The following is a 25,314-nucleotide window of genomic DNA, read 5'->3' on the forward strand; positions in this document are numbered from 1 at the left end:
AATGCACTGCGTTAATACCCAACTCTGCAACAGACTTCACATTTACAGAATCCTTTTGGGAGCAGATTTGGGGGATGGTGGGAGAGGAGAGAAAGGATCAAAATTGCTTAGTGCCTATGATTAAGATCAGATTTTCAAGAGCTGAGAGTACCGAGTTCTGACATAATTGGAAAATGTACTCATGAGGTCAAAACAGGAGTTGCTGTATGCTCAGCATTTTTGAAAACCACATCTTTATTTAAATGCTTCAATAGAAGGTAAGGTTTTTTGAAAGCTGGTCTTTTTTTTTCTCCATGAATTTACAACATGGAGAGCAATGGTAATGTTTTTCCCTTGTACTTCAATCTATTTTCTTTTTTATATTACAAGTGATGGTCAAGATCTGTCTTCCCTTCTCTGTGCTCACATTTCTTATCTGCTGTGATTGGTACAGAGTCATTGAAGTATTCGGAAGTCCTTCAGATCCATCTGTTGTATTTTAGCCTTCTGGGGCAGGATCACACTGCTTTTAACTGTTGGGGATTTCTGAGAAGACAACCAGTACATGTGCCACTCAAAGTTAAGAGGAGCGGGAGTGTTAGATTTGCTTCTAACAGGGGAAGAACCAAGCCAGGGTGGGTTAAAAAAGGAAGACTTTCCCTCGAAGGGCAATCAAGAAAGGTGCAAGAGCAAGGAGAGAAAGGAAGAGCAGGAGCAGAAGGTTGTAGGAGCTGGAGATTGCTTTTGACAAGTGATTCAGGAAGCAACTGTCATGTCAATAATTCAGCCATGTTGAACCAAGCCACCTACAGTGCCGCTCCTTGCTGAATGTTGGGAGATGTGTTAATTCAACATGGTAATGAAAATAAAGAAATAAATGTGTCTGAATAACAGGGAGCTGGGTTGAATTACTAAGAGCCAGGGTTGAACTACTAAGAGCCAGGGTTGAACTACTAAGAGCTACTTTTGAAACATAAAAAAGGTTTGTCTCTGCAAAATGTAGGAAGTTCTGTTCTGGATGTAATTATATAAGCAAGACTGGCAGATAGTAAAGACATGATGAAGGAGGAAAAAAGCACCTGTATTGTTCTCAGGTAAGACTGAGATTCGTTTTGTATCTGTATTTTTTACAAAAGACAAGGCACATAGCGATCCAGTTTGGTGAAAATTGAATTACTTACGTATAGAGTAAGAATTGTGAAGAAAAATCTTTTCTATTACGGGCAATGTGTTTTTATACTTCTCTTGAGGTGATTAAGAAAATCATTTTTGTAGTCCTGTCTGAAGATAAATTTTGACGCTTGCCAATCATTCCTTAATTACAGTTGTTTATGACTTGGGAGAAGCTGGCTGTGTGTTGTGAGTAATGATGATATCCCCCGTGATTACTCAGAAGCCAGCAGTACTTGTAAGGTTCCCTGCAATTTTTGTCTACGCGAATTGTACAAAAGCCACTCTGGGATATAATATTTCTCAAGCAGCCAAATACTGCTCCTCAAAGGTTCTTAAAATTACTCTAGTAAATATATTTTGTATGTAGATAAAACCAAAATAACTTAAATCTTAGAATGATTTGCACTGCTGTAATTCTCTGCCATATTTTGCTGCCATGGTATATATTCCCACTTCTATTGCAACACACTAGTACTGCTTTGAAGTAAGAATCATACTTGATTTTCCTTCATTTTAGTAATTTGTCTTTCACAAGGTGACCATTTCAAGGAGGAAGGCTATGGTACACACTTAATGCTTTCCAAATTGCTATTCAGAATGGAATGGGTTGAATTCAGAATAGATATTGGGGAGTGAGGGAGACAAAAATTCTGATAATTCAGCAGTATTTCCAAACTGTGTATTAATTTATTTGCAGTGGGACTCCATGGGTATTAACGTCCTGCTTTATCATATTACTCCCTAGCCCACTGGGAAAGCTTGTCTTTGCAGAAGACAAAGCTTTCTTGGGATTTGGTCTGAGGGAACGCTAAGAACCTCCAGCAACCTCTGTATCTTCTCTTCCATCTGCAAAGGGCACTCTTGATCTTGTATTCTCCAGAGTACAGAAGTGTGTGTATTTATTTTAATAAAACTTCAGATTGAGACTGTGCACAAGTGCCTCTTGAAAAATATTTTTAAGGATCTCTCTGTGATCAGACTGTATCGTTCCATTAATTCAACTAAACTGTTACAGAACTCAACATCCAGAAACACCAATAACTCATAATGCTGATGGAGTGACCTTTTTTCCTGAGGCAAAGAATGGTTTATACTGACTTGTAGTCAGCGTGATTTAACATGATGTGACTTCTGATTCCTTTTTACTGAGTAATTCAAGTATGGTCCATTCAGAATTTGTAATATAATGGTGAATGCTGTGATTCTGCTTTTTCTTCACAGTGCTGAGACTGCTAGTGGTAATTACTGGATCTAAAAATAGATATATTAGCTAACGTTCAAATCAGAAATAGGAGGGGGGAAATGGAGTGCTAATACAAGTGTTAACTTTTCACACTGAATTGAGCACCTCTTGATAATATGAACGTCACCGAGTACTGGTGTGCTATAGAGGGTAAACCAGCTCCAAGGCCTAAATTCTTACACCTCTGAAAACCACGACAGTCATCACAAATTGTTTTACTTCAATAGATGGTCACAGAAAACCCAATTCTGCAGCCTCCTCTTACATAAGAAAGGATTACTTACTTCACTAGAACACCATATATGTTAAAGTGAAGAAGGACTCTATAGACCCCTACCTCCAACTCTATTTTTTTGAAAGGTCAAAATAGATCTGGACTTCATAGATTTAGCCACAATTTTTACACTGGCAAATGTGATTGAACCAGATTTTGTAGCAAGGGTTTTTGTTTCTCAGGGTAAAGATTTGTATCTGTTAGACTGAGCTTCAACAGATTTAATGGTCTTCATATTTGGCTCTGTCATTTCTAGAGGGAGCTATGGAGTTCAATGGGTGGAGGTTATACTTACTTTATGGAAAATCTGCTTTTGAGACTTCTTTTGACAGCACAGATGATGTTTATTTTTCTTCACCATACTGTTTGTTTCCTTGTTCATCAGTGGCTAGTATTTTGATCTTCATTATGCCCATTGCAACAACAATTTTACATTATATGGTCAAAATGCCAGTGTGTAAAATGAGAAGAAACCCACACAGGATGAAACCTGTGTGCTTTTTTGGAGAAGTGTAAGTAGGGATATTCTGAAGTAACTTACAGCAGAGGACAGTTTAATATTAAGTCATATTTTAATTCCATCATCTTAGCCCTACAGTGCACATAAGTATTATCTCCACTATGTTGATGGGTATTATAAAGCACAGACAGGTGAGGTAAACAGTCCCCCAAGTCTTAGAGTGAATTGCTAAGAAAATCTTAAATACAGCTTGGGATCCCGACTCTCTCATGCCTGCTTTTGCTGCCTGCCCATCACAGCCACATCCTTGTTGGGATCCAAGAGTCATGTTCTAGTGGATCTTGTTTAAACTATCAATGTAGCAGTTTGTCATAATGTACTGGTCTATGACCAGGGTGGGAATTTTTGCTGTTCCTTTTTTAGAGTGTAACCTTCAGCAGAGAGTTTACAGACACCCATCTCAAAATACAGCAGAGTTGGCATAGCTGTAGGGTCTTGTGTTGATGGGGAAGGTATTGTGAGCATGTAATTTTATTACAAATCTTCTGCTGAGAAAAGGCTGTGTGGTTTTTGCAGGCGTGATATATGTTTGTGGAGTGCAGTGTGCTTTGGGAACGGTTACTGTACCTTGTCAGCTTGCATTATGTTACAGCATTCACAGCAAATTGTTTTGTTACCATCACTATATTGCAAAAAGTACTCTTCAGTGAATGAAACTTCTGAAGGTGGTTTTTTTTTTCTCTTTATATTTAACAAAGTCAGTATGGATTAATAAAGGTCATAGCTGATTATTTTGCCTAAAAATACAATAGATAGATTTGGGAATAGATACAAAAAAATATAATGCATTCCTAAGTTCTGAAGGCAAATGTAGACAAAATACTGACATAAAACCAAACCATTTTTCATTATATGAGAATTTAGAGTATCACAGGATCAGCTGTTGCTATCGTGCTAGATAATGGGAACTACAGACCATCAAATGCTTTCCTGGGGGGCCCAGATCTGATAAAGATACAGGGCAGCACAGAAATCACTTTAACTGCAACTTTTGATGGAGATGCTTATATGAATGTTTAAATTACCTATAACCTACACTGCTCATTCTCCTTCTACTTCAGTGATAGTTTGTCAACTTGCAGTTTCACTTAGACATGAATAACTGAGAGAAGTCAAAAGATGTACCTGGGCTCTGGAGGAACAAAATACAGAAATTCCCAGCCTAAGCATGGTAAAACTTGGACACTAATGACAATACAAACTTGAAATGCATATTGTAACATGATCTGTATCCCCTTAATGTTTCCAAAGCCTTGCAGACATGTAAAGACTTTGTCCCTATTCATTTTACTGGTGAGAAAACAGAGATAACCTCTGGTTAATAGGTTATGATGTGAACATGTAGGTAGGCTGCAAAATTTAGCTGTTTCGTTTCTTTCCAAGAAATGTCTCAATATGAGGCAGACTTTTTTCAGTGGGATTGTTTTATTGTAGAACTGATTTTAGCTGGAAACCAAATCTGCACTATGTTGAGCCGTATGGCCCCAGTTCACTGAAAAATGTTTCTCTGTAGCTGATGTAGGTTCCATACTCCATAAGAAACTGTGGCCTAAATCTGAATTCACAAATTCTCTCAAAAACCAAAGACTAAACATACTAACTGTAAATTTGAATGTGAATAAGAAAGATGTCAACAATTGTTTTGTATTAGAAAAATATTGGCACCATGCTGCAGCTGCCCTACCTGGTTGGATTTCCATAAAAACTTGTACTGATGACCTGTGCCCTGTTCAGCAAGGGAACCAGAGATTCCCCTGATGTCACAGAGAGAGAGAGAGAGAGATGGGAACCAGATAAGCAGGTCTTCCCTGAGGCTTGACAGGTTGGGTATGTTGTTGTTGAGAGTTTGCAGGGATTTACCATTCCCCAGAATTGATATAGGCCACTCCAAAAAAACAGCTTCAACTTCTTCTTTCATCCTGTTTCAACTAACTGTTGGCAATCTGATATTTCTTAGTCAGAGTTTGTTTTCCAGGGGAACAGTTCAGCTTCTCAATGGCTTGCAGTGATTACTCTCAGTTAGCATGGTGCCACAACAGGTTGTTTGGGCACCAATCTGCATTGTTCTCTTTTATTCTCTTCCTCCTTGGCTGCAGTGATTATAACAGGATGAATCACATCTAACCTTTCATTAATACCCACTGCCATGATTGTTTGCAAAATCACATTCATAGCTCCATGATACTGAAAACTCTTCCTAGTGATAAACCTTGGAAAAGATGCTCAGAATAGGAGGCTAAGCAGACTCAGGCTTCTCCGTAGGCATAGATTTAAAATCTCTGAAAATTGTGGAAAGCATGAAAGAAGATGATATAATTGGGAATTTCTGATGCCGAGCAGTTTGCAGATCACACCACTAGTGTATCAGCAGTAGTACAATGAATGAAATTAATGGAGCTGCTTTCAGTATCTGACAATGGAAATGAAGGCAGTGTGTTGCTCATATGAATTAATGTGCCAAAAATATTTGATGTCTCTTCAAAAATTGCCAGGTTCTTATTTAGGGGTTAAAAAAATAGAATTGAGTTCAAAAAACACTCAGCAGCTCTCAGCACTTGGTGTGACCAGTCTGGTTTGTGCAGCTGTATTTATTTACTTTTATCACGGTTGCACCTACAGGCAAAGGTATGATTGAGCTCGGCACTGTCCAGATGTGAAACAGAGAGACAGTCTTGCCCTGGGCAACGTGTAATCAGGCACACAGAGAAATGGATGTGCTGAAGCCATTTGAAAACTTAGCTAGGACTATAGGCATGCTGACTGCATTTTAGATGGTGGGATCCTCTTGCTGCTTTGTTTACGAATTCTAACTTCAGTATTATTTCTGCGTCCCCAGTCACCACCTTGATTTATACAGCTAAAACTCACAGAAATTTTGGTTATTACTTTCTGAAACATTCTGATTTAGGATCCTTTGGTTCTGTATAATCATGCAATATTGTTTAGTTATCAAAGACAAATTATTTCACAGACCACAAAAGTCTGTTTGGCAGCAATTTGGGAAGACTAGCCGTCCACCTGGGCAATCTTTCTTCTTGAATGAGGCTTATTTTTTCTCTTGGTTTTGGGTTTTTTGGGGGGGGTATTTTGTTTTTTTTTTTTTTTCTGTAAATGTAGCATCTTTGATGTCTTTTAAGTCCCATAGGCCCTTTTGTTTCAGTAGCAATAAATGAGTTATAGCCTATTCCTCTACAAACTTTTTCTTGTCTCCTTATTAATTCTGTCAAAGAAATGCCTAGGAGCAAGCTGATGAAGTGAGGTAGATTTGACTGTGAGACACTGTCAGGCAAGAGAGTAAATAACCCTCTCTTCCCCCTGTTCCCTGCCCCCCTGCATCACTGAACTGTTTAACTTGCAATAAATTGTCAAGAACTGTTAGTAAATTAGTATGCCACCTGGGATGGGGTGTTGATTATTGTGTGATTTCTGTTTACTTTTCTGGAATGGGCTGCAGTCTCAGATGAGTGCTTCTTTCAGGAAACTCACTTGTAGAAATGACAAAGGACCATTTTTTCTGGATATAGATTATACTGAGAGTTTTTAATTAACTTTTAATTATGTGATAGAGGCTCTTCATATCTCCTAGTGTTTCTTTTTTTATGTCTCATCCTTTATGGCTAACTCACACCACTCAGCCTCCACCCAGTTAGTTGTGTTGGTGCTTACAAGTTTTTTTGAGCATTGCCTCAAATACAATTGATATAAAAGACCATAAATCTTATGCTTTTTATCAGTCACTAGCTATGGTCCAGGGCTACAATGGATTAAAACAAAAGAGGTGAAGGACAAGGTGTCCTGGAAAGTTATACTGGCAATGATTTTATAAACATAAGAAAGTACACTATGTTGTTTGCAGGGCTAATACCAACAGGAAAAAAAAAAACCCAGAACAAAAAGCAAATTTTGAAACAAATCTGGGGACCAGAAAAGGTCATTTGAATGTATTCTAGAACAGAGATGAGCAATTAAACATTCCTAATTATAACTGATGCTAGAAAATCAAGAGTGGAATCTCATCCTTCTAATTTAGGAATCTGAGATTCTGACTCACCAAAATGTTAGGGGCTTGGACTATGGGGGACAATCAACCCCACTTTACCTAGGCATCTAGCTTTCTCCAACAAGATAGATAGAAACCTCTGAAAACCCCAGAGGACAATCTAGTCTTTGTAGCTTCAGTGCTTGCCCTTCACTATAGGTTGTACAACTTGTGCATCACTTGTTTTCTATATCCCAATTCTTTTATTATTATTATGGTCTTTTTATTATTGTTATTATTATCATTATTATTTTCTTCTTTTCTGTTCTATTAAACTGTTCTTATCTCAACCCACAAGTTTTACTTTTTTTTTTTCCCCCGATTCTCTCCCCCACCCCACTGGGTTATGGGGAAGTGAATGAGCGGCTGCGTGGTGCTTAGTTGCTGGCTGGGATTAAACCACAACAACAGGGAGCAGCATTTGTGGGGGACAATGTGGTGGTCGTTGTTGAGAAAACAGCAGTTGTTAGGTGCTTCCATCTACACACATTGTTTTTTTAGGATGGTACTTTCAGAGCCACATTCACTGTGCAGGCTGGAGAAATGAACTGGTAGGAAACGTGAAGTTCAACAAAGTCAAATACAAAAAAAATCCTCCACCTGTGATGGAGTAACTCCAGCAACTGTATATATAGGGCTGGCTGGCTAGAAAGCAGCTTTGCAGGAAAGATCTGGGGTTCCTCGTTGACCTCCCAAGAGTGGAGCAGTGTGCCTTTGCAGCAAAGAAACCCAGCCACACGCTCTGGAAAGAGTGTAGCCAGCAGGTCCAGGGAAGTGATCCTTCCCTTCTGTTTAGGAATCTTGAGACTGCATCTAGAATAGGTCCTTCAGTTTTGGGTTCCTCCGGACAAGAAAGGCACTGACATACCATAGGGAGCCCAGTCGAGGAACAGCTAGATCCAGAGCTAGGGCACAAGAGAAACGAGGTGAGGCTGAGGGAGCTGGGCTTGTTCAGCCTCAACAAGGCTCAGGGGAGATCTTATTGCTGTCTAAAACAGGGTGTGCATGAAGCTGGAGTCAGAGTCTTCTCAGCTAGACTGGAGGTAGAGCCAACAACACCAGCTGTAACATGGGAAACTCCCAACACCTTACAATAAAACAAATTTTTATGATGAGGGTGGTTGAACACTGAAACAGACAATCCAGACTGTGGGATCTCCATCCTTAGAGATATTCAGGACTGGAGGAGACATGGTCCTGAACTATGTCCTCTACTTGGCCTTGCTTGGAGGAGGAGGTTGGATTAGATGACCTCCAGAAGTCTCTTCGTACCTATATGTGTGTATTATTCCCTTCCTTTCAGCATTCTAGGAGTTACACTGGACAAATAACTCCCAGTAGCCGCATAGCCTGTCCCTTAGCACAACAGATGATCTGAGGAGCATAGGCAAAGGAGAGGGAAAGACAGTGAGATGAGCTGAAGTTGTTATCTAGGAATAAGAACATGTTCATTTGAAAGGAAAGAAAGAAAGGGGAAGACTGTAAAAACATGCAACTTCCAAGTAAAAAAGCTATATTCTAATGCAACACCTGGGCAGTATCCATCTGGGTCTATCACACACTGGAACTGCATCTCCCAGAATGATACCTAATTACCAACTGAGATTAATTGCTTTTATCCTTTCTGTCTAACCCAGGTTATTTAAGACTGCCTGTTCAAATCCAAAGATGTACAGGTCTGTGTTCTGTTTGCTGTGTATGTGCACACCAGTTGACCAGTAGATTTAATCAAAAACATACATATCTGCACAGCTGAGATTAGAAATTGGCTCTGGAGCAGTAAGGTGTTCTTCCCTCATGGAAGTTAACTCTAGGATAGTGAGACCACTGGAAGCATCAGTATAGTGTGGTCTTAATGTACAGTAAAGGGCTGAAATTTATTATTCAGTCATTGGAAGTAGATGGTACTTTAAACTGAAAGGTTGAAGTTGCATTGCAGTAGGGTTTTGGTGGTTTTTTTTTCCATAAGAACAACTGGTATTAATATGAACATTTTTTCGTGATTGATACTTATTTCATTGACAGCATGGGGGGGGAGGGTGGTGTGTAAGAAGCAAGAGTTGCTTTTTTATTTAGTCTTAAAATTCATTTTGTTAATATGGGGCTGCTTCCAATAGTCCCATATTTACTTCCAATATGCTTGAGACAAACCAGTGACTTGTGTTGTATTTGGTATGTTCTGCTAATGAAATCAAAATATGAACAATATGGCCATCCTGAGGAGAATGGCAGAGAGTTTTTTTTCCCTCCTTTCTTTGTTGAAATGCAATTGTTCCTGCCAATATATCTTCTTCAATATTTTGTTCCCATTCCTGAATTTCTCTGGTTTTGTAGTTCCTCCATTTCCCTTTTAACAGCACCTGTAAGCACATATGTATTTTTATTCCCATCTTGTTGGTATTGATGTGAAATGTAGAGAAACTGTGATATATGTAAAGTCTCATAAGACATTGGTGTTACAGCCTCAAGACTGCAAAATCTTGTAAGTGCCAATGTGGTGGTAAGACCAATGTTTTATTTCGATTCTGCTTTGGATGGGGTCAGTCCCAAGGTCTGCAAAATGGTCAGTTTGCAAAGTTCCTGCTGACTGAGAACAGAATTGGCACCCAGAATTCTGAGAACAGAATTCTGAGAACAGAATTGGTATCCCAAGACTAATCTTGTTCTGATGTTTTTAGGGCTCTGTGTAGCTGTCTGTCTTAGAAGGAAAAATAACGATATCACCTGGATTTTCTTTTTCAGTATCAGCCATAATTCGTAGCTGAATCTCTAACAATATTCTTGCCAAGAGAGAAAGCTCCTGAAATCTTACTAGCTGCCTTCTGTGTCTGTAAACACACTGCCAGGATCCAAGCTCTCCAACTTCTCATTTTCAGTAAAGTATTATGTTAAAAAAAAAAAAAAAATCCCCTGGATTAATTACAAACTTTTCATGAGGATTAAATGTGAGTAAAAGTGAGAGAAAGGGGATTAGTAGAAATGTTTGTGCATTCATTTAATTTTCTTTCCTATTCACTTTTCAACTTTTCATTAAAATGTACTGAAAAAGAGCCAAAATAACATGCTTGGGAACAAACATAGAAACAATAACCCTTGCCCCTGAATTTTACCAGTCTAGCAAATGAGCAAAAGAACATTGTTTCTGTCTTGGTTTTGATGACATGCAGCCTTTTCTCTCTCATACATATAAGAATATGTACAGAATTGCCTAAGGTTTAGTAATCACAGCATTCAACAGGGAAGATACCAAGACTTGTTCCTGCAGCGACACATACAAGTACTCTAACAGCTGATCCACAAAGTCAGTGTCTCTGTCCCAATAAATATTTTCTATCTATGAGCGTAAGGTGGAAGAGCCCCAGAAGGAATACCCTGTCCCCCTAATTTGTTCATGGGCCTTAGGAATCATGCTGGTAAATCTTCTGATGTAAGTTTTCAGCAGTACATTTCAGTTATGGCAAAATGATGCTTTTCAATAAAAAAAATGTTTTACACATTATCTTTCAAAAGCTCCAGTCAGCACCCATCCCAAGTACACCTGGAGAAAAACTAGTGCAATGAGTGCCAGGCATGTGCATTTACTAAAACGCTACCTCAATATAAAATGGGTACTTTACAACTGCAGAAATCTAAGCCGTGATGGAGGAAGGTTTATTATCTAGAGTGCTGCTAGAATAAGGCACAGCGGTACTGTATGCTTCTGAATATAAACCCTCTATTCTTCGGTGAAGTCCTTTTTCTATTAATGAGATTCACCCTAATGGGACCAAAAATTACTTTAAAAGACATTTCCTTTCTGCTTTTCAAGGGCTTTTTTCCAGTCCATTTGGACTGGATATCAAAGATAAGGGGAAATATTTCAATAGCAAGAGCTTTTATAATTAAGCTTTGTAGCCTACATAATGGAGATATGGCCAAATTCAAGTGAAAAGTAATTACTGTTTTTCTAGCATTTGCTTCTGCTGCTCTGCCTCCCTTTCTACTCCCCCTTCCATTTTCCCCTTCAAAACCACATAATCACTTGTGCCTTACATATGAAAGACTTGCTCAACACAGCTCTTTCCCCCAGGTTTGTATTTTCCTCTGTGGTCTAGGAGAGAAAAGCTGTTCAATCTTTAACTATACCTAGACCTCCCTTAAGGAGAGAGCCTACAGTTCTCAAAAGGAAGCAGGTGCTTCCTGAAGGGTAAGGACTTTTAACAACTCACTTCATAGTGCCAGCTACCCCTTTAGGTATGGGAATGGACACATTCAAAATACAGTGTGAGACACATCTGAGAGACTTTGTAAATGATGCTAAGATGGGCATGATGTTTATTGTTTTCCATTCTTCAGGAACCTCTCCCAGTCACTGGAGCCTTTCAGAGCTCTCAGTGATTTCAGCCAGCTGCTTCAGCAACTTTGGATGCAGCCCATCCGTTTGCGTAAACCTGCGGGTATTTGCAGATGTACATGTGTGTGCGCACACACGCACACATCTCCAAGTTTGGAAAATGCTACTTATTCTTTATGATTTGTAACAGAGTCGTTAAGTACATTGATCTCCATAACAAGTGTTCCATAGAATTGGGAGAGAGAGGAATATAGGTACTTGAAGTTGATGCCTCAACTGGTGTTAGGGATATCTTGGCAACATTATGGGAAGGCCTTTGGCTGCAAGAACACCAGCAACCTGTTGAGTATTTGGGATTGGAGGGGGCAATTTGTGCAAAGTGAGATTCCCCAGAATAATGTTTTGAGAGCTGCCTTTTCCAGTTTTCCTAGAAAATTATTATGTAGCCTTATAATAGAACTGAGTTTCATAATAAAAGACCAAAAGGCACACCTGTACTATTTTTAAGGCAGACAAGTGTTTACCTATTACACAAGATGATGAGGTCCTGATCAATCCCATATGACTCATATTTTTAACCACCACAACTGCCTTTCTTTCCTTCATATTTTCTTCCCATCCACTAATTACCATCCAAGTAATTTGTCTTTCAGTTTAGTCCAGTTTTTGCTGCTGACAAATTAATGGCTGGCAACTAGGAACTGTTTGACCTGTTTCTTCATTAAATTAGATCAACACACATATGCAGTCGTTTGCTGTGCATCCATTATCCTGTTTGGGAAGCATTGTTTATTTTTCTCTGTGATGTCTTCAGGCAGAAAATATTTGCAGGTTTATTGGAGGTTGCAAAATAACTTCTTGAATTAGATTAGTCTGTGAATGCCCAAGCTAAATAGATCAGTGTGTGCCTGTTCTTTCTGGGAAATACTGATGTTTGTGGAGATGTTGGTGAGAAAGAGTCAAACTTGCCCATTTCTGTAGTGCAATCCAACTCCCTTTTTTTTCTCCAAGACACGCAAAATGTCCTTATTTTATGGGCATTATAAAACCTGGTTAGGGAACATTCCCCTGCTGTGACAAGAATTGGCACTATGCCTCCCCCAGTGCTGTTCCCCACTCAGACTGCTGATTTAGAGCATACTGGGAAAGACTATCTGATTTAGTTCCAGTTATACTGGAGTGCATAGTTTTAAATGAAACCATTTGAATATGCAAAGATATCAAATATGATGATCATCCCACAAAAAATCTCAACATTCAGTTTTGCTCTTTTTAGACGTAGGAACTGCACAAAGGATACATTAAATGATCACTTTTGCTGAAGAATTAGCAATAGCCAAGCTAACATTGGACCATGCAGGAAGACCAAAGAACTCTTCTGTTTTCACTTTAAACAGAGACAAAAAAGTAGTATCCGTAACAAATAGTATTAGGCTCCTTTATGTCAATCTTATGTACCTAATCAAGCTTCTTTTCCTCTCAGTGTAAGTTCAGCCTGTGCCAAGAGATCCACTGGATATAGTAAAGATATTCCTTTTTAATTACTACTTGCTCATAACAGTGCCAATGTATTTTGCAGAAGATGATAAACAATGTATGTGTACCTTAGCTCTGCAAGATAGGTGCAAATAACACTAGAAAAAATAGCTATTAAAGGAAGGGCTGTCTATGAAGATGTTCAGTGCAGTTTCTCCTCTCCCTCTGCTGTGACCTTCAGCATATTCACACCTCAGTATATTGCAGGAATACCAAATTTGCTTAATATGTGCCAGTTTTTTAGAATTCTAGGGCTAGCGGCACGAGTTATTGCTCTGAAATGTTTTTGAACAGAGCATTCCTCATGAAAATTTGGCCTGCCATGCTAGTAAACTGACAACAGTTTTTTGGTTCCAGCAGGTTACAGATGGATGAGATTTCTTCCCATGGAGGAAGAGGTAATGATCACCTTGCTTATCCTACCCAACACTTCTCTAAATAAGAAGACTGAAGAATTGAGCTGTAATCGGTATCCCCTGGAGAGTTGGTGTAGTCAGCATCTTTGAGGTGTTCAGTTATAGAGATCTGGCAGATTTAGATGTATACAGGTTGCCAACAAAGTGCAATAGGGCAGGATTTTCAGGCTGGTCATCAATATCAGTCAGGACTTTTGTAGGTGTTTCTCTGTGGGCATTCATTATTATGATATGTAACCACCCTTAAACTTGCTTCCACTATAGTGAATCCCTAGAGAAAAAACAACTATTTCAAAACTTTCCTTTTATGATCAGATTATATCATTTCAGGCTTGCCTAGTTGCAGTGTGAGCCAGTTGTTTTCTATCCAGTTACTCTGATCACATTTTACTTTTAAGGTGCTAACTCTGGTATTCATTCCTTCTTCACCATGTCTCTTGTGTTACCAACTGCTCCAGTTGGTAACCAGCCCATTTTAAGATCCTAACCTCGTAATATTCACTCCACATCCTAAAGTGCCTAATATGTTGCTGGTACTAGATAAATAATATTACAGCTTCAGTTGTGATATTGCAGATGATGAATGAGCTGACCACAACATAGGGGAGACGAAACTGTACTACGTGCTTTCCATTCGCCCCACCAGGATTGCTTCAGATGGCCTTTGACTGTGTCCTCAGATTATGTGATCAGTGTAGTGGATATTTCTCAGGAGCCATCCTTAACATCCCCACCTTCCCTTCCCTTATGGCGGTTCTCATAGAGACTAGGTGCTGTTTTGAAATGCATCTGTGTGACAGCTTGAAATGGGCTCTTCAAGAGAAAGTATGTACAAATTCTAGAGGAAGCTGTGAATGCTTACCATGAAAAGTAATATACTGTTCTGGGATGTATGTACATTCATGTATGTATGTATTCCATCAATGTGCATTTACGCAATTGGGTTGCGCACAGAAGCTGATTTTCTAGCTCTTAATTTTCAGTGATTCATTAGTGATTAGATTCACTAATAACTGACATCTGTGAGGAGTGATTTTGGGTGCAACTTCCAGGAAAAATCTACAAGATTAAACTGCTATCTGGAAGGCATTTTATTTCACTCTGCTTGGAATTACCCTGGGTTGATTCTTTAGATATTGTTTTTACCAATATGAGAGTAAAGGGACTATATTTCACTCTGCAGCTTTGCAACTTTTGAGTTATCAGGTCTTTCATACCATCCAGGATAAAAATCATAACCCTTGGCAGTCCACTTTGTGTGTTTTATGAATGCCATCTGAGAAGCAACATCTCATTTACAATTGGGACCAGGAGCTAGAGTAATTTCTGTATCAGCCAAGCATATCTAATAACACATAAATAATGTAAACTGTACGAACAAGAAAAATAGATGAGTTAGTTACTTAATCTGAAAAATGTTGAGGGTGTGACTGCAGTGCTGCAAAGCTCTATGAATACTGCCCCGAGATTGGCAGTACTGCCACAAAGAATATTGCTCTTCAGAACACACGTAGGCATGCAGGTTTATGTGATGGTATCACTAGGAGTTTGGTGCTGCCCTGTGCCCAGCAGCCTTGTCTCCAGTTTAGCTCAGAACCTTCATCTAGGTGTTGACATTACATGTTCTTAATGGAAATTATTTGACCTTAGTAGGGATGGCTCATAAGTTTGCATTGTTAAGGTTTTTGCTGGAATGAACTCTTTAGGATTGAATCCCCATAGCCAAATCCAGATAGAATTCACTCCAGTGGGAGTTCAGTCTCCTGGAGGCGACTGAAGAAGCGTAGGTGCTTCCTGGGCACGCTTGGCCTCTCAGTGCATGGCTGCTGTGTGCTGAAATGAAGAGTTTCTGTATTTTGATTTCTTACTCAGCCCAAAGGAGGTTTCTTCCTTCAAGGTCAGTTTAGAGTGCTGGGGAATATGAAGTGTCTTGATTTCTGACCATATGCAAGATTATAGAATTAAAAAATCGTATGTCTCATCTCTCTCACCACTTACTGCAGAAATCTCCTGTGGCAAGCCAGATGCTGTGAGTCTAGAAATTTCTTCACGATGGACATTTTGACTTTTTATTTTTTCTTTTTTTAATATTAAAGAAACAGAAAGGAAAATAAAAGCTAGAATTAAAATTAAGATCAGTTGCTGAAGCTGAAAGAGACAGCACAATTGTAATAGGTTAGAAGATTGCCTTGTTTTAGAGAAAGTGCTGATTAAGATCAAATTTATCTTGAGTTTACATTTTGATTGGACCTAAACTGAGGGGAGGGGGGTTGTATTTCAGACCCAGTGCAAATGATGCATGTTAATATCCTGTGTTTATTGCCACTTGAAATTACAGCATAGCTTTGAATTGCTGCCAAATCTACAGTTAAGACTCCCTACTAATCACTATGATTATTCCAAGTCTTCATGGTAATAGCAGCAGAAGAAGTATGATACGCAAGCTACTGTAGCCTAAACTGTCAGAGTCTTTTTATCCTTTAGGGCTCAGATTGTGGTTCCACCCAGTAGAGGGAATGGTTAGACATGCACATTGGCCAATCAGTCCTGAAAGAGAGATTAAATAAATGGATTTAATTATGTTATTTTCAGATTTATTTGGCTTTTATATTACCACCTGCCTCACTAACTTTTCCTGAAATGAGGAAAAGCATAGCTTTTCTTTATTTTTTGAATGCTTTAATTCATATGTTGGCATGGTGTAGTATTCTTCATTTTTATTAGAAATCTTTTTTGCTTTCCTCCTGTTGATCTATAACATATCCTATTTTTACTCATTTTCTTTACAGTCCATGGGATAGTTTATCTCCTTGAAATATTCTTTTACCTCTGCTTAACTATTGGAAGTTGTAGATTTAGACCTGATCTGAATGTATACACATGTTTTATTGTGGTTTATTTAGCTGATGGGAGATTAGGAAGAGAGGTCAGGGATAAACAGAAAAATATAAAGTTACAATTTACTAAAAAAATATTAGAAGAGTCTCACAGGAGGGAGAAATGCTCTGTAAAATGATGTTTAAAAGAAGCTTAAGTGAAATTTAGATGTGATTAAAATCTGTTCTGGTTTTTGGATACACAATTATTCAAGCAAGTAGTTGTTTATTTTGAGTTAAAACCCTCAGCAATCACTGTTAGTCGGCTCTCCAGATAGTATGTCCCAGTTGCATCCCTTCATCAGTTGCTAGCAGGAAGGTTTTGCTATTTGTTCCAGTTACAAAGTAAACAAAACTTGTTATGGAAAGCATTTAATGTGGGTACAATATTTACTCTGGAATATTTTCCTCAATAAGTAGTGTTAGCCAGCAGGCAAGTCTGAGCACCCAGTGTGTTAGCTGTGGAAAGCAAATCTGTATGCCTGGCACATAATGATCAGTTTAAACCATTGAAATATAAATCAGAACACTGAGTGAAATTCAAAAATATTTCATTAAATGAACTATGATGTGTGTGTGAATAAAAATATAGTTAGGGACTTTGCCATATATGCTTAGATGTCTACAATCTTTAGGCTGGTTTTTTTCTGATAGATTGAACTCTGAAAGATACATAATATTTTTGAAGGACAGCATTAGCTGATAGATTGAACTCTGAAAGATACATAATATTTTTGAAGGACAGCATTAGCAAATATCACAGTGTGTTTGCATTTCATTATAGCTAGCATTTTTCTTATGACTTCAGTTTCTAGAATGATGGTCTCTGCAAGCTGCTCTTGGGTCCTCATTATGAAACTTAGACGTGCCTACACTCAAGGCTCATTAACAGTGAAAAACACTCCCAAATTTATAAACCTCATTCCTTTATTATTTTGAAGCCAATATTTTGGTATTTTTGGAAACATAAGTTTTATTGGGCCAGAAAAAGCAAGCAAGACAATAGTGCTTGTAGTCCCAAGATTGCCATTCTGTACAAGGGCAGTTTAAACCTTTTCTGGAGTATATGCCATACTGATTTGTTGTCTTAGTCGTATACATTTTTAAAAACATTAACAGGAGAGAATGAAGATAATGATAATTACAGAAAGTGTTGTTTGGACTAGAATACTGTATCCAAAGATATTAAGCTTTCCATATGGAATTACTACCTTACTGCTTCTAGTGATACAGCATGGAAGGACTTGTACACACTGCAAGCTAAGCATAGGTGTCAGGACCAGCCTTGTGCATGTGTTAAAATGTGAGGGCGTGCCTGGACACAAGCTTCATCAGGAATTGTGGCGCTCACATTGCAGCTTTGCTTGTGGAGTTTACTTTAGCACAGGACTGGGTCCTTCTTTCTGTGATCTGGTCGGGAACCAACAGGAATAAGCACTATATAGCTTGCTCAGCATGCAGATAGTTTGAATTCATTTATTTCCAAGAAAAACTAGATATTTTGAGGCTGAGTTGCAGATGGTAGTGTGGCAAGGAAAGTACAAATCTCCATGCTGGGCATAAACGCTTCTTCACTCCACCTTGCGATGCAAGCAAAGGGACAGGGCAGCACATGACAGTCACATTCAATTTTAGATTGGTGCCGTGCCCTCTGCAGAAAACCTGCCAAATGAGTGTGTTACAGGATCCTTTGAATGCTATATCTAGGCCACCAGCAGCATACTTGGAGTGTATACGCTAATAAATTAAACAGATACTGTCTGAAGAGTTTACCAAGAGACATAGGAATAAGAGATGGCATTTGCGAAGGTGTCATTTATAGAGGCTTTCCAATAAAAATGACACAGTTTCCTACTCTTGAGTAAAGTATGTAATTTAAAAAATAAAAGATCATAGCAAGGCTATGGGCTATTATCTTGCTCTTACTGACCTAGTCACACAGTTAATAGAAGTACCTTTGGCTTAATATATGCTTTAGTGTGGGGTTTCAGTGGTGGACCATGGACCTTGAAGTACGTGCAACTCTCTCTCTCATTCAACAGTGTACTTCAGTACGTGCCCCGTTTTAGGTGTATGAAAGCTATGCAGAAATTAGTGCTACTGTGTATGTGCTTCAAGTACAAGTGCACATGCTTAAGTAACCTGTCAAATTAGAACATCAACAAATGTTGTATTTATAGTTTTTCCCCCAAGACCAACTGCAGGAAAAGCTCAGTCCAGCTGTCACATCTGTGTAATTCATTAGAAATTTTGAATTTTTTTCAGCTTTAGTTTAAAAAAGTGACTACATAAAAATTGTACTGCTTTGTCCAATATATTTCTTCCTCTGTATTCACATTATTGTAATTCTGTTTGCATAACTCGTTGCCATTTATCTCTGTAAGTGATTTGCAGTCACTGCATCACAGTGATCAGTATTCTGTGGTGTCATCTACATCATCTGCTAAATATTCTAAATACATTTTGAATTCGGGGTTTTTATTTTTTTAATTGTTTTTGAAGTGTAAGCCAAATACAGCCCAGCTGGGCTTTGAAAATCTGTTTTGTTTGTAGGCTATCAGTTGATAAAAGCACCTTTTTGAATGCAAACTGGACCCATTTGACCTGGAAAGACAATAAAAATGCATCCTCACATTGGCATTTTTAGAACCACCCTATAACATGCTGGCCAACTGCAAAAGGTGAAGAAGTTGAAAATTCTCAGAAGAGTGAAATTCTCATTAAATTATGTGGGAAGAATTTCTTTGTTGCTGAAAGCCTGATATGAAGTTCACACAAGGAGACAGCTCAAGCTATTACTATGTTTGAGTCAAGGTATTATTCGGAGCTGAGAAGGAAATGCAAATAATTGATCAGCATATTTTTCTGCATTAAAGTGAATTGCCTTTTTATCCAAAATGTTGCAGCAGGAGAAGAATGGTGAAGCAATGGAGAGATGTTATAAACTAGTTCTTTCTCCTGGGTCATTCTTCTGATATAACTATAGCAGTGATTTTTACATTTAGTATTTATAAAGGCATCCTCACTAAATAAAGTGATGTATTTATATGGACATGTTAAAATGAGTCATTACTAGTATTAATTCTTTTTTGGTTAGACTGGAGATTTTCTCATGTGGCCTCATGAACCTTGCACAAGGACGAAAATCTAAGGCAGTTGTTTTGAGAAGAGATGAGGAGCGTGATCAATTTGGTGTGATTTGCAAGAGAAGTTATAGAATTTAATATTCACAGATTTGGTCAGGGAAGATTAATAGGACCTTGCAGTCCTTATCTCTTAGATGCTTTTGAGTTTCTTGTCCACAGAATTTTGATAGGTAAGGTATGTACAAAATGTGACATTTACACAAGAAAAATAAGGCTGTGTTGTCTGTTATAGAGAAAACAGTCTTCTGAATATATGTTGTTGTTTTTGTCTCTTAGATAATTCTTGTAAGTTCTTCCCATAATGACCGTGACCAAAGCCTTTTCATAAGCATGGATGAAGGAGCCACATTCCAGAAACAACCCATTACTTTCTTTGTGGAAACTCTCCTTTTTCACCCAAAAGAAGAAGATAAAGTACTTGCATACACCAAGGAAGGCAAGGTAAAGCTTGAAGATACTGCATTTGTTTGAAATTTAGGAATTACTTTGTTAAGGAGATATAAACCAGTTCTGATATGCTGATTAGTGTTGGGTTTTATGAAATACCAGTTGCCCAGAAGCAAATCATAATCTGGTTTTGAGGTTTATTTAAAAGTTTATTGTCTTCATGTCCAAATCTTTGTTTTTACTGTAATTTAAATCCTGGCATTTTCAGCTGATATGGATATTGGTAATATTTATCCTCCTGCATAATATAGTTAAATAGTACCTCTGAAATGTGCTCCTCCCTAGAAAGTGACCATAAGCAATTGCTCTGTAATTTATAGTGTAGTAGAAAGTTAATGAAGCTGAAACAGTGCCTCCAAAGGCCGTTCATGGGATGTAAAATAAAGTAATATAACATAAACTGCATAGTCATATAGCAGAAGAGGATTTGGGGAATCAGTGAATCTGCAGAAATGCAGAATAATTCTCTCTCTTATGATGTAATTATACCACTTTCAGATTCAGGAGTTGTATCATGTTTGTAAATTTTGACCATCTTTCAGTTTTCTTCTGGTTAAATTATAGTCATTTTTCTGGATGGGTTAGGCTAAGCACTGATGAGTGCGCACACGGTGTGTGTGTGTGGTTCATCTCTTTTTCACAGTGCCGAAACTACAGCTGTAAAGTCACTGTGATTCTGGTCCTGGTAGTCATCTTGACTCACTTCCATCATTACTCCTCTTTTAAACTGAAATTAGTAAACTCTAGTCCATTTTAATCCTTGTCAGACTTCAAAGAAGGTGTATATTTAGGTGGTGAGATTAGTCAGAGAAAGTTGCTCATGCTGCAGCCAAATACTGCAGTGATTTCAGTGATGTTCTATCAAGTCATCCTTTGGGATATTTTCTGGGATATATGTTAATAGCTGATCCCAAAACAATTCATGTTTATAGGCATGTGCAAATAAGGATAGAACTAGAATAAAAAACATATCAAACCAAACTCAGTCACAAATTACATTAAATATTTTACTTAGCGGCTTCAATTTGAAATCCTAACACAATTACAAATATGTTGAATGCATGTTATGTAAACAAAATACTTCAGGGAAGCCTGAAGTTATGACAAGCCTATGTTATGAAAACCTCTTTTTTCAGTTTGACTTTTGTTTCTGACTATAGATAAAATTCCTGAATTCTGTACAGTTACAGAATGGCAGAATCTTTAAGTGCAAGAGTCCAAAGAAGTGTATTGAAGGAGTTAACCAGCCCACAACAAGTGGGTAAAAATATTTGCCAGGAGAGAGAAAGAGGCAGAAGCATAAAGTGAAGCATTTGCTTTGTGTTTTGATGAATAATGCATGATAGGGAGATATTCAGGCATTTTATACGTGGATAATCTTCCAAAAGGAGCAATGCTATTATTTGCCACACTTAAAATGTGACTGGACAAAAAGCCGTACAAAATATTCAGGAAAGAATAGTTCTGCAGGAGTAGCAGGAAGGGTTAGGTAATCTGATGGACTTTTCTCAGGCTTTCAATATGACACTAAAAAGAGTCAACCATAAAGACTTACTGGACAAGTCCTACATCTTTACCTAAAATATGCAGGAATGAAGGATGCCTTTAACTATAACTGGGTCAGTAACCTGCTTACATTTTGTATAAGGTCTGATATATTGGGCCTAGAAGGGAGAGGAAGATGAAGTGATGTTGGCAAAGGAGGAGTTGAAAATCAGAATTGCAACTTGACATAAGAAAAGGTCACTGTACTAAAATCAACGGTCTTGAGAGATAGCGTTGATCTGAATTTGGCCTAGGGAGATGGTATACTCTAGACTTTTGAGTTAAGTAACTTTACCTTCACTGAAAGAAAGTAGTATCAGGATGTAACACAATCTAAAACTCAGGAGAAGCCGTTACCTCCTGTAACTCAAATGATTTCTTACAAAGGCACTTTTGAGAATACAAGGAATACAGGATGACTTCCTTCATAAATAGCAATCAGCAAGGCTTCTCTGTCTACTGGAGCATCAAGGCCTTTCTGACAACTTCTGATGTGATTTAGGGCTTATTTTATATTGCAAAATATGCGTTGTTCTTTCATTCAGAACCCTAGATTTTGTTTAAATAAAGCTCTAGCCTCTAGCTGACACTATAAATGAATGCAAATCTAGTCAATGTGGTTGGATTAATCTATTTACTGCCTCAAATCTATACTCTCTTTTTCTGGCTACCTCAGTTATAAGGAATAACAATCAGCTATTCACTGAGGCTGTATAAATGCTTCTAGATTTTTCTAAAACTCGACAGGGATGCAGTAGATTTTATTTGTTCATTTGGAAGCTGAAAGGATGAAAAAATGGCAAAGCTGAGAAAAGCATTTTCAATTTTTTTTAAAAGTGATTCCACATCTTTATTACATGGGTGGTAATAAACAGAATTATAAGATCTATTAGATGTGTTTGCTGAAGCCAGAGATTTTACTTGTCCACTAATATAACTGTTTTCACCTCATATCTAATCTCATGTAGTAGTTTTATCATATGTACTTGTTAAAAACCAATCACATATGGGTCATTTTTTTAATTAAAGGAAGTTAAATGTGTGCATAAGTTAGTTACACATTATTTTTTATTTATTTGAAATACCGCATCAGTCAAAAATTCCTCTTAGTTTGAATATGCCTTATTCGTCCTACTTCACTCTCCCTTACAGTAAGACTGCAAGGGCTTCCCCCTACACTAAGCCAAACTGTTCATCCATAAGCTCCCAGACTTCAGTCTTAAATGTGCATGAGGGGAGGTAGTTTGGGTTTGGTGGTAGGGGTTTGGGTTTGGTTTGGTCTTTTTTGGCGCCTACTGCACAGGCATCACTGTTCTAATGACGAGAATCTTTTCTCATTTTCTGAAATTCATCCATGACAAAATTACATCCCTTTGTTCATGTGCCAGTGTTGCCCCTTTTCCTAAATAGCTCTTCTCCCTCTTGCTAGGAACCTCTGAATTCTTGGCTTTCTTTGCATCTTGGACACCAGGGCTAGGGCAACACATTAAATGATCATCTCTTCCAGATTTATAGCAGTCTGCTGAGGCAGGTAACTAACTGAGCAGTGTCCACCCTTTTAGAAAGATGGTCAAACCAATGGTTATCTTTTCTGTAATGACTGCGGTGACAAATGTTTGAAGAAATAAGAAGCTTAGGTTCTCCATCCTGCACAGTCTAGCCCATTCAAAGCCACATGCCTCCCTCCCAAGAGGTTGCTCTAAGCTATATGCTATAAAATACACCGGTTGCAGCAAACCCTAACCCACATAATAAAACTAAGATGAGAAAGTTAGCAGGCAAATCAGGAGCCTGGCTCTGCAGCCCTGTCGTTAAGGCATTTAGCTCTGAGAGTGAAGACTTTTTGATCCCTGATTATTTCTGTCTAGGCACTGACTGGGTGAATGCTAAAGTAAGCAGTTTGAGCCCCAATTGTAGTTCCTTACCCGAACTGTGATCTGCCTACCTTAATTGAGTATGCAGTGGAACAAAGCCCAGTCATTGTGAAGTGCAGAGTAACTGGGAAATACTCTTTTATCTCTAATTCAAATTTTATTAAATTTACCCATAGAGTTTATGCTGAGATAAGTTACCTCAGCCTTTATCTTTACATATTAATATTGCTGGTTTTCTGTAGTAAAACATAATACATAATTGTGGGGGGGGTTTTTCATTTGTCATTGAAGCTGTCATTTTAAAACAAAAACATTCCTTAATAGTCCTCATAAGACACTTTCCCCCAGAACAATGAGCAACTGAACTGGTGACTTATTCCCACAACAGAGAAGAACAGTTTTACTTGCCTTTTTTTCCCTATTTGAGATATTAAGAGAAAACCCATCATATGTAAATTGGATCAAATAAGAAATGCATGCAGACAGCAGGGGGCTTTAAATCTGCCTTTTTAGAAGTCTGATAGATATTTCCTTTTTTAACTAGAGGAAACACATTACGAAGGCAAATGCTGAAGGAGGGAGATTTTTGAGTAGTATTTTATATCCCACTTTATTCTGGGGGAAAACAGCTTTCATCTGCACTCTTGATATCCATCCATATCATTAGCATTTGGTTTTTTTACCAGGGGTGAACTGTTCAGAGGGAAGGTGGAGCTGGAGTCCTCCTCCTCCAGGCCATCTTCTGCCTCTCTGCTGAGTGACCATTTCTCATGGGTCACAAATTGCTAGCCATGAAGGAAGCCCTTAAGTGCATCTCTCCTCATCAAATCTCTTAAGCATTTCTCTAATACCTTTTGGTCCTATTTTAGCAGAGATTTAAATCCATTGACTTCCTGGCTTAAGTATTTTTGATGGAATTAAGGCCTGAAGCATAAAGGGAACATTTGTGCTTTTTTAGCCAATGAATGGGAAGAAGAAGAAAAATGTCCTTTTACCATTCCTCTTGTGTAACCATGCTGAGGTAAAAAAGAATCTGACCCAAAATGAACTGTGAATTGTTTTCATGGTAAACAAAAAGACATTGTCACTGAGTTTTGTTCATTACAGATTATATTTTAAAAGATTTTTTCTATGAAAGTTTATTACTCTGAAAAACATTGTAGAGAGTTCCTGGTAATGATTTTTTTTTTTTTAATTGGTGTGCAATCTGTCATTTTAATAGTGACATAGGACCTGTCTTTGAAGATGTACAAAATTAACAGTTTCCTATCATCTAATTTTTTTTTTCTCCTTTTTTTTTTTTTTCTTTTGGAGGTTTATGTATCCATTGACTTGGGGAAAAAATGGATCCTTCTGCAGGAACGAGTTTCAAAAGATCATATTTTTTGGTAAGAAGTCCGTTATTTTCCAAATAAAAAATGAACAGAAAAAGTATTTCATTCTAATCAAGATATATGTTTCCAGGGGTACTGATGGGGACAGTACGAGCCTTGGTGTCTTTTGCAGATTGAGTATGTCAGTGTTGCTGCATCCACTATTGCAAATTCATACTCACACCAGTGATCATACGGTGTCAGCACATATAAGGGTTATAGGTCTGGATCTATGGAGCCCAAGATTTAAAGAGAGCTGTAATGTCCAATGAAATTGCTCTTTGTTCTACTGGTGAAATTGATCTTTAGAAAGGAGAGCAGTCTTTTTGCAATGAAAAATCTATAACATTTTTTTAGGAGAGGTTGAATCAGACCTATTAACTGGAGTCATATATAAACTTACACTATTAAGGAAACTGGTGAAAAAATATGACTTTATCGAGTACACATTTATCAAATGATTTCATTTTCAGCTCAAATATTTTGCAGTCTCTCAAAATGTTTAAGAAGTGATTTAAGCAGGTTGACAAAATGTTTGAA

At 37.9% G+C, this 25,314-nt stretch overlaps 1 protein-coding gene across 6 annotated transcripts in view; it reads left to right on the forward strand.

The window, feature by feature from the left end:
• SORCS2 (sortilin related VPS10 domain containing receptor 2) overlaps positions 1-25,314 on the forward strand; it is a 586,176-nt gene that overhangs the window by 444,375 nt on the left and 116,487 nt on the right. For all 6 annotated transcript variants that reach the window (XM_052780552.1, XM_052780555.1, XM_052780553.1 and 3 more), the window contains exons 4-5: positions 19,812-19,976; positions 24,716-24,789. In XM_052780552.1, coding sequence (XP_052636512.1) covers positions 19,812-19,976; positions 24,716-24,789 — 239 coding nt within the window. The remainder of the gene's footprint in view (positions 1-19,811; positions 19,977-24,715; positions 24,790-25,314) is intronic.

Source organism: Harpia harpyja, chromosome 2 (genome assembly GCF_026419915.1).
Source record: "Harpia harpyja isolate bHarHar1 chromosome 2, bHarHar1 primary haplotype, whole genome shotgun sequence".
NCBI lineage: Eukaryota > Metazoa > Chordata > Aves > Accipitriformes > Accipitridae > Harpia > Harpia harpyja.